This window comes from Spinacia oleracea, chromosome 3, assembly GCF_020520425.1.
Source record: "Spinacia oleracea cultivar Varoflay chromosome 3, BTI_SOV_V1, whole genome shotgun sequence".
In the NCBI taxonomy this organism is placed as follows: domain Eukaryota; kingdom Viridiplantae; phylum Streptophyta; class Magnoliopsida; order Caryophyllales; family Amaranthaceae; genus Spinacia; species Spinacia oleracea.
In genome coordinates this window covers 67,938,922-67,949,839 of record NC_079489.1, presented here as the reverse complement: position 1 = coordinate 67,949,839, position 10,918 = coordinate 67,938,922, and the positions used below count along the sequence as shown (strand labels likewise).

At 41.5% G+C, this 10,918-nt stretch overlaps 1 protein-coding gene across 1 annotated transcript; it reads right to left on the bottom strand.

Moving 5' to 3' along the window:
* Positions 1-6,626: 6,626 nt before the first annotated feature.
* On the bottom strand, positions 6,627-9,139 carry LOC110780867 (zinc finger BED domain-containing protein RICESLEEPER 2-like). Its single transcript, XM_056839218.1, has 5 exons — positions 9,055-9,139; positions 8,784-8,906; positions 7,261-7,349; positions 6,866-7,175; positions 6,627-6,787 (listed from the first exon to the last, which is right to left on the bottom strand). Exons 2-5 carry the CDS (start codon positions 8,899-8,901, stop codon positions 6,627-6,629), a joined length of 678 nt encoding a protein of 225 aa, XP_056695196.1. The 5' UTR covers positions 8,902-8,906; positions 9,055-9,139.
* Between the last annotated feature and the right edge of the window lie 1,779 nt (positions 9,140-10,918).

Here is a 10,918-nt window from a genome sequence, read left to right as displayed (position 1 = left end):
TCAAAGTCTTACGCCTCAAGGTATGTTCCTCGGGCCATATAGACTCGCCCGACTATTGCAATAACTGTACGCCTTAAGAGCAACAGTTCCTTTAAATAATCGCCCCAAAGCGACAAACACCGTAGTCCACCAATCGGCTACGGCTTCTCGAGAAATCATCACGAGAAAGTCCTGCTTGGGACGCACTTTCAACGCCCAGGACCAGGCGCCAGATAATTCGACGCCCAACTCTGGGCGCTGAAAACCAAAAATAAAGAAAAACAGAAGAGAAGAGAATACGTAGAATTACCAAGTGAAATAAACGAACGAACAAGATGCCAACTGTGTCATCAAAAGACCAGCCCAAACAATATTTTCAACGCCCCACTTGGGCGTGAATTATTTCAACGCCCAGGCCTGGGCGCAGAAAATGAGCCCAAGCCCAAAAGAAGCCCTGACTATAGGGTCCTTCCGTATCCATTCGACTCGAAAATTGTCGATTTCTTTACTGAAAGTCGCACCTCACGGCTTTGTTAAGAGTAGCACACCACTACAAAGACTGCTCGCACTTACGAGCACGATCCCAAACACGATCAAGAACATTACAAAATGCGTATCCCCAAGGAACCTCTTTGACAAGAAATGACCGTCAAGCACGAGTGCTTGGGGGCTCGAAAGAAAATATATATTTCAAAAGAGAGTATGCAAAGTTAAAACAATATTCCCATACTACGCTGGAACATTGCTTGGAAACCCGAGATTCGTTGAATAAAAGGAGAAATAGCAAAGCCAAGTGGTTAGTTTTCTGAGAACCGTAACGCACCTCTCAAGGGTGCGTTGTAATGTGTCCCTCATATGATTTAATCGCTTTCATCACCCTTTTATAAAATTGTCAAACTATTAACTTGATTGATCTATCACGCCTAATAAGATAATACCTTGGACAATTGAATTATCATGCTAGGTACCTTAAATCAATCTAAATAAGATAATCACGGTCGATTTAGTGTTATGTGTTGCATATTGCTAAAATCAATTCAGAATAGTTTAATAGTTTAACGCATGTCCCTTCAATTATTTATGCTGAGCTAGTAAGGATAACCTGCCTCTGGATTTATCGATGAGCACTCCTCTCGGTAGTTACAGTCCCCCGAACTCTCAATCTCTGCCCTGCGGGTGTACGTTGAGCGATCCCCACACCAGGGATCACAAGGGAACCTATGGCCGTCGTGGTCGAACATAATTGCACTCCCTTTATGTCACGATAACAGGGTTTTGTCAGTTTTTCTCATTGTCATTAAAAACTGAATGGCGACTCCTATATTACTAGTCGATTGGGTGTAAACTCACAGGAAATCCAATTACACTTGATCTGACAACGTCACGCCCACGAGGGACGGGGTCACGCATTAGCCTCGTGCTTTTTCGACCCCCTCACACTTATGGTACTTTAAAGGTACATAGGAATAGTTCTTGACTCAAGGAAATAAAGATATGCTAAATATTGATGCTACACGCATAAACACTGGCAAAGGATCAAGCAAGATTCCTTTGGAGTTAACCATTGACAAGGACGAGCTAAAGAGCATCGTATTTTGAAATGGCAACATGGATTGGAGACCATGAGTTGTTGCGTGGGAAATTAAAATAATAATTTCTATGTTCTGAGATATAGTTGAAAAGTCTTCCGCATATCTGTGAACTGCTTGGATAAGTAAATCCAAACAAAGCATCACTAGCAACCTAAACAGTTGAAGTAAAAGTAATTATTGCCTAAAGAAGCAATAAAACAGAGTTGTTTACATTAAAGAGTTCTTCACTGAACTTGGGTGGATCACATGTCTGCTGACTTGAAGGTTCTTCATTGCAAAATGCGTAGAACCAATATTGAAGTAAGAAAGACTAGATCACATAATAAACAAACTCAAAAGATCTTATCATCTTATCTCGAATAAACATTCGATGAAAAGGATATTAAGATTGGCAAAGCATGATAACTAAACCTATGCAATAAGTGAGAAACAACACTCACATTGTGGCACTGGAAATCAAGCATAGCTTTGAGTTCCATTAATAGTTTTAACGATGGGTTCGAGGCCCATGGTTGTAAAACATTAGGGTTGAACATTTATCATATATGAAATGTATTTTCATATTCCATTTAATCTTGGTTTAGTATTAAATGATGAGTCCCTTCCATTTGACGAAATATTCAAGATAGACTGTTAGGACCAGTCCTGTGACTAAGAAATGTCTATCAAGTGAACTTGAATGTCAAAAGTTGAAAATGGTCCCTGGTCGGAGTTTTCTATAAAGATGGACGCATAAAAAACGTTAGACGGCTAGAATGCAAGATGACTAGTAGTTCTGTTTCTTGAACTATGTGGAGATGGCAATGTCATAATCATTTGCATAGATACTTACTTTGGGAAGACTAGTATCGGACAGACCTATGAAACTTTACTGTAAGAGATGAAAATCTGTCATAAGTGATGTGGGCCTGAATATCTCCACCATAAGGCCTAAAGAAGCTACAATGACCAATACAGGCCAGCTGGGCCCAAGCCTAGGAAGTAGGCTCAAACCTTGGTACCTAAACGAAATAAGAGAAAAACCTTATTTTGGAAAGCCCACCTTCTCTGAGAAGCTAGGCCCAATTCGTAAAAGGCTCATCATTGTTGGCCAAATGACACGTGTCCTAATTCCCCAAGGGGAACGCATCCCACAGCTAGGGTTGAGGGATCATTTCCCAAGAAACCCTAGCCCTATAAATAGCTCAGATCCCAAGGTAAGAGGCAATCAATTCATTCCCACCAACCAAAACTATCATTGCTCTGCCTTCTCTCTATAAATTACTTCTCTCTATAGCTTATACTTACTTAAGCATCGGAGGGAATATTCCTACGGGAATATTCTTGTTTTGCAGGTTGCCAGAAGTTCGTGCCAGGTCATACTTGATACCTCCGAGGAACACGTGACACGTCAACACCGTAAAAGACCCCACAACATTTGGCGCCGTCTGTGGGGAGGTACAGTGTCATGGCTGAACTTCAATCTGAGTGCGGAAAACCCGAGGACAAAACGGGACTCCCCGTCAGGGGAGGGGTGTCTAAAGATAGGTCCGACACTCATTGTGACGCGGCAGCTAGCCGGCCTGCTGCTGCGAGTTCTGTGCAGCACTTGTTGAATGGCGCTCACGAAGTCAATCCTAAGCACGATAATGGCAGGATGGTAGAGTCTTTATCAGAAGATCCCGACTCACCTATGAAAGGACGCACCCTGGAGAATGAGAGTCGGCATGTAAAAGAGGAACGTCCAGGAAGATGGACGAGACGAACTTCAAAGAAGAATGATGAGGCCCAGGGTCATAACTCTCTCAAGACTCCTAGAAGACAGCATGAGAGCGTCATCTTGAGAAAGAATGGTCGCGGCACTAAGGAGAAAAGAAGGCGAAGGAGGTCGTCCTCTAGGGGCTCCTTTATATTCAACACGGCTCTTGAAAACATCCTCCTGGCTGAGGGACCGAGTCTGGGAATAGAACCGTCCCCCCGACGACCTACCACCTCCAGCCAACAGGCCCCTTTCTGCGCTTTCCGCAACGATGAAGGACATGACACCCAAAATTGTCGGATGTTGAGAAAGATATTAAGTGACCACGCGGCTGAAGGACACCTCCGCCAGTACATCCATTTAAAGGACGCGGACAAAGAAATGAACCTCACCTTTAAGTATTCAGACGAAAGAGTTATGGTAATATCAGGGGGAATAGCTGCAGGAGAACCATGTAAGGAAGGACGGCAAATAGGCCCATCTTATATCTTCGCCCTACACAGATGAATCTACCCTCTGTAGAAATTTCCAAAGACGATTACAGAAGGGCGGCAGCACCATATGACGATGACCCTCTGGTTATAGAGATTAAGGTGGCTATCCTCAAGGTGAAGAGAGTACTGGTGGACACGGGGAGCTCGTCCGACATAATCAGTCTGCAATGTCTACGGAAATTAAAACACGATCCTGAAGCCATAGAAAAAGTGTTCGGGCCCTTGGTAGGATTCGGAGGGAGCATCGTTCGTCCAATCGGCTCCATCTTACTCCCGGCCTCTATTGGAGTTCCCCTAGTGACCAAAGAAGGTGTCATCCGGTTTATAATTATAGCAAACCTCACCACATTCAACATCATACTCGGCCGTCCAACACTCAATGACCTAAGAGCTGTGATCGTTCCTCATTTACTACTGGTCAAATTTGTAGGAAGTAATGGACGCGTTGGGTCTCTCTATGGAAATCAACAGTTGGCCAGGGATTGTTACTTATCGACATTGGAGCCAACGGCCTGGGGAGCCTCTCCAAAAGGAAAAGAGCAAGCTAAACCTCTGGCAACCCGTCTTAAAACCCGGGAGACACCAACGGAGCACAATGCAGAAAGACGCCCCGAACCAGTGGGAGCACACTATGCTAAAATTCTGGACTTAGCAGACCCGTCTCGAACGGTCCCCATTGGGATTCACCCTGACGACCCCATGTCAGCAGCATTAGTGCAACTACTCCGAGAATACAAGGAAAAATTTGCCTTCACGGTAGAGGAGATGCCAGGCATTGATCCGGCGGTAGCCATGCATAAGCTAAATGTAGATAGCGCTATAAAGCCAGTGCGCCAGAAGAAGAGGAATCATGGAGAAGCAAGAAATTTGGCCGCCGCTGCTGAGGTTAAAAAACTAATGGATGCAGGCTTCATACGTCCGTGTCAGTACCCCGACTGGGTAGCTAACGTAGTACTGGTACCCAAGCCCAATGGGACATGGAGGATGTGTGTTGATTACACCGATCTCAACAAAGCTTGCCCCAAGGACAGTTTCCCACTGCCAAAGATAGACCGACTCGCTGACTCAACGGCCGGACATGCCATGATGAGCTTCATGGACGCCTACTCCGGATTTCACCAGATCCCGTTGTGGCCCGAAGATCAAGAGAAGACGTCATTTGCCACGGAACAAGGATTGTACTGCTACAAAGTAATGTCGTTCGGTTTAAAAAATGCCCCAGCCACCTTCCAACGGTTGGTGAACACGGTTTTCGCGAAGCAGCTGGGGAGGAATATAGAAGCCTATATCGACGATATGATTGTAAAAAGCAAACAAAAGATGGATCACCTCGACGATTTGCGAGAAACCTTTGAGACCCTCAGTACATACTAAATGAGGCTCAATCCCAACAAGTGCATATTCGGGGTATCCTCTGGCAAGTTCCTTGGCTTCTTGATTGACGAAAGGGGCATTGAAGCGAATCTGGACAAGGTGCAGGCGGTCATCAATATGACGTCGCCAAGGAAGGTCAAAGATGTGCAACGCCTAACTGGATGTCTTGCCGCCTTGGGGCGATTTTTATCTAGAGCTGGAGATAAGTGCCATTACTTTTTCAGTACCATCAAAAAGGGCACCCAGTTTGAGAGGACGTCGCAGGCAGAGGCCGCCTTCCTTCGTCTAAAAGAACACCTGCATACTTTGCCGCGACTGGTCAGCCCTATCTCAGGAGAGGTCTTGTATCTGTACCTTGCCATCTCAGAGTACGCACTAAGTTCCGTCTTGCTTACAGAAAGGGATGGAACGCAACTACCTGTCTACTTTGTCAGCCACATGTTGCAGAATGCCGAACTCAAATATCCAACAGTTGAAAAGTTTGGCTTCGCTCTGTTCTTGGCTAGTAAGAAGCTTCGTCCATATTTCCTGGCTCATCGGCTGATAGTCTACACGGACCAACCGCTAAAGCGGCCGTTCACAAATCTAGAAGCGTCTGGAAGAATGCTCAACTGGGCGATTGAGCTTAACGCATTTGATATTTCGTATGAGCCGCGGAAGGAAATAAAGGGACAGGCATTTGCTGATTTCATTGCCGAACTGACCAAGCCACCCTATTTGAGGAATGAGAAAACCCAGTGGATAGTTCATGTGGACGGCTCTGCCACCCAAAATGGGTCGGGAGTAGACCTGGCAAACGGGTCGTGTCGTGTCGTGTTCGTTTCCGTGTCACTGTTAAACGGGTTGAAAACCTTAAACACGAACACGACCCGTTAAATAAACGGGTCAAAAAAATCAAACACGAACACGACCTGTTTAATAAACAGGTAACACGAACCTAACACGCCTTACCTGTTTAACTAAACAGGTCGTGTTCGTGTCATAACTTTTAAACCCATTAAATATGTTGATACTTTAAAGCAAACAATGACCCTAATAAATTTCCAATATTACTTAAATCCATGAGGCCATAAGCAACGCTGCTCATAAAAGTTAGTACCACAAATACCATCAACATGTATTTGGCTATATAAAGTTCAAGATAGCCCAAATAAGTTACAGCCTCAAAACACGGGCTCCAAAATATTACAAACCACATAATGTAATTGTTTAAAAGTTTTGGCAAAAGATGAGGATTTAGACAAAATATTAATATTGACTCCTAGAAGATCCTTCAACGAACGATCAGCCACTTCTTGTTCCTCATGCAAACAACAGAGACCTAACAATAGAAGAAGTGTTCAAAAGATCAAGAACATAAATAACTCTATGAAATAATTAATAAGTAAATAAAATAAAGGATTTAAACTTAAATAAACCCGATTGAATAGAAAAAAGGAGATTAATTACCTAATCAATATTGATAGACATTTTGGGGGCTGAGCAGGCAGTGGTTTCACTTCCACTGGCAGAAAGAGGACTTGGAGTAGTAGTGGGAGGAGAAATATCAACATCCAACTTCAAGCTCATTACGTTGTCACATAATTCCTCAAGTTCTGGAACCGTTTCAGCTAGTAGGACAAACACAATATTAGACTTTTAATATCACATGTTATATTGTAAACAAAAATACAAGTCAAAAGCATCACCTTGATGTCCATAAGTCCAATCTCTTAGACATATTAATGATTCCACAACAGATGACTTCAAAGAGCTTCTAACAGGGTCCAAGATTTTTCCGCCAACACTGAAGGCAGATTCAGATGCTACTGTAGAAATCGGAATAGATAATAGGTCTCTAGCCATAACAGAAAGGACAGGGAAGCGCAACTGACAAGATCTCCAACAGTCAATGATATCCAAATTGTTCGCACGAGGAACGCTAGGCTCCTCCAAGTATAATGCAAGTTCTGATTTTGGAATACCGGTAAACTCCCCTCCAGAAAAAGAATCAAACTCCTAATTAACCAAAAAAAAAAAAACAATTATTTTGTGCATTAGATACAAAATATATATAAAAATATGTAAGTAGAAAGTAGTATACCTCCATAAAACCATCTCCAGCAACAACATTCAAACCACCAGAATTAAGGTTAGAGATGGATTGCCCACCATTTGATTGGGTCGAACTTGCTACATATGCATCAAACAAGGGAAAGAGCTTGTCTTTCAGACATGACACCTCAAAAGAGCTAGTTGAACCATAAATTCTGTTGTATGCAAAATCCACCAACTGAAACTTGTACCGAGGATCCATAATGGTAGTAATAGCCATAATGGGGGAGAATTCAAACCAATACTTTTCAAACTTACCCCACATTCTTGTAGCTATCTTCCTAACAAAAAAATCCCCACTTTCCATTTCATCTTTCAACAATAACCTCACCTTGAGAACATTAGGAAAGTAGAGATTTGATGTTGGATACTTGGATCCAGAAAAGACACAGGTTACATCATAAAAAACTTTCAAAAACTTGAATAGCTTTTCAACCCTAGACCACTCATCATTTGTTGGACAGTTCACATAATTAGTGTGAGTTTTCTGAAGATGCACAAAAGCCTTCCTATAAAATATAGCACTCTCCAACATCAAAAAAGTAGAATTCCAACGAGTTGGCACATCTTGCCTCAACCCTCTAGCTGAACTAAGTGAAACATAAGCAACACAATCAAGAAACCTTTGTTTCCTAGCCTGAGAACCCTTACAATACTTCACGGTTTCCCTAACTTTACAAACAGCCTCATCAACCTCCTTAAGTCCATCTTGGACAACCAAATTCAGTATATGACAACAACATCTTACATGAAAGTAAGCCCCATCACACATCAAATCAAGATTACCTTTCAAACAATCTGCAAATACATCATTAGCTGAAGCATTATCTAAGGTCATTGACATCACTTTTTTCTCAATCCCCCAATCCTTCAACAAGTTGTAAATTTTTTCAGCCATAGCAACACCAGTATGGGGTGGGGGCATAAAAGAAAAGTTCAAAATTCTTTTTTGTAAAGACCAACCAGCATCAACATAGTGTGCAGTAAGAGAGATATAACCATCAGTTGTAATGGAAGACCAACAATCAGATGTTAAAGATATCTTTCCAGGGACAGATTGTAACATAGCAACAACTTTTTCCTTCTCAATATTATAAATCCTTAATATGTCACTCTTAGTGGTGTTGCGAGAAAACAACTTAACATCAGGTTGCAAGTAAGAAAACACATTCCTTATCCCTTCATACTCAGCAAATTGAAAAGGGAGCCCATGTTTAACAATAGCAACAGCAAGTAATTCACGAAACACATCAGAATTGAATGTAAGAGCCCTAGTTCTCAGACCAACACCATTAGATTGCAAAAGCATCTGACCTATGTCCCTAGTATTTTTCTTCTTACAACTAGCAGAATGTCGAATTAAATTGCCCGTACCATACTTACTCTCAGCACTATAAACTTGACCACATTTCTTACACTTACACCATAAATTACCTTCTGGGTCAGGTTCTAGAAAAGTGAAGTTCACCCACACACCAGAAGTGAGTTTTCTAGAGCGTTTGAAATTCTTACCAGGCTTGTATGTATGACCAAGTTTCTTTCCTTTCTCTCTATTAGGCTTAGAGAGAATTTCAACCTCTGGGTCTGCCCCTTCAATGTTCATTGATTTTGGATCCATAGTAGCTTCCATAGTACCTTAACAAAAAATAATAACGTACATAAGACATATGAAATTCACAAGAAATAAACTTTAAACCATAAATCAGAAAATAAGCAGATTACGAAAAAAAGAACAATAATTTAAAAATAACAAACAAAATCAGAAAAGAAAATATAATCTTACCTTAGAATCTTAGATAAAGGCAGAACACCAACAAAGTAACCTACAAAATTACAAAATCAAAGAAAAAATCAGAAAACATATTAACATTATTTGACAACAACTAAAACCCCAAAAATAATTAACTAATAAATGAATCCCAAAATATAGTATTTGTATATAAACATGTGAAACACGTTAGATAAAGAATTAAGAACTAATTAACCAAAGAATGAAAGAACTAATTAACTAAAGAATGAAAGATTTAAATAATTAATTAACTAAAGAATGGAGGAATTAAAGAACTAATTAACTAAAGAATCGAAGTAATCAAAGAATAAAATAATACATGAGGATTTAGAGAGGAATAATTAATTAGTTTATTACCTTGCTAGCTTCACGTTGAAGCTGGAATCAGGGAGTAAAATGGAGGCTTTTGTCTCCACTCTCCAGTAGAAAGTGAAAAGACGGAGAACACAAGGGAGTAAAATGTAGGGTTTGAGTTTTTTTTACTGCAATAATTTTGGTAGGGTTTGAAGTATTTTGACTGACACACTTATATAGTACTCTTTTTAGGGTTTACTCTTTTTTGGGCCTATTTATTAATTGTTATTTTGGGCCTATTTATTAGTTTCTTTTTGTTCTTCATAATTAAGTGTTAGATTTTTATACGGGTAAATGGGTAAACGGGTAAACGGGTAAACACGTCTAACCCGCATAACTAAGCGGGTTGTCTCGTGTCCAGTTCGTGTTTAAATTTTTAACACTAACCCGACCCATTTAATAGTCGTGTTGTGTCGTGTCGACCCGTTTAACTAAACGGGTTGAAATTCTCAACACTAACCCACTTTTTTCGTGTCCGGTTCGTGTCGTGTTATCGTGTCGTGTCATCTTTTGCCAGCTCTAGTCGGGAGCCGGCATTATCTGCGAATCACCAGAAGGGGATATCTATGAATATGCAATGCGTTTTAACTTTCAGGCATCAAACAACGAAGCTGAATACGAAGCCCTAATATGTGGAATTCAGATGAGCAAAGCAGCGGGGGCGGCAGACGTCCTGGTTTTATCTGACTCATAGTTAATCGTCAGTCAAGTAAAAGGAGAATATGAGGCCAAGGATGACGCCATGACAAAATATCTGGAAAAGCTCCGTCAGGAAGTTCAGCAGCTATCTAACTTTGAAATACAACATATACCCCGGTCTGAAAACAACAAAGCAGACGCTCTGTCCAAACTAGCAAGCTCAGCGTCTTGTGATATGCCACGTTATGTGTTTTGGGAAGTAAAGCAGCTCAAAAACATTGACACCTCGAGGACAGATATCCTAGACCGAACAGCCACCTGGATGGACGACATTGTTAATTTCAAAATGAATGGAGTACTCCCTGATGATCCCAGGCAGGCAGAAAAATTACAAAGAAAAAGTACCTGGTTTGAGATATGGAATGGAACTCTATACAAGAAAGCCTTCTCACGGCCTCTTCTTCGCTGCGTAACCCCCGAGAAGGGGAATGAAGTATTGGAAGATCTTCATCAAGGATTATGCAGCTCTCACATATGAGGGAGGGCCCTGGCAGAAAAAGCCTTAAGAATCGGATACTATTGGCCCACTCTCAAAGAAGACGCTCTCAACTTGGTCAAGCGGTGTGATAAATGCCAACGAATTGCTCACCTAATTCGACGGCCGGCGCAGAAACTGACACCAATCACCAGCCCTACACCATTTGCCAAATGGGGGATGGACTTATTAGGTCCCTATACGACGGCACCAGGAGGATTGCGTTATGTAATAGTTGCCGTCGACTATTTCACTAAATGGGTAGAAGCTGAAGCTTTGAAAAACACTAAGGCATAAGATGTGAAAGCATTCATCTGGAAAAACATTATC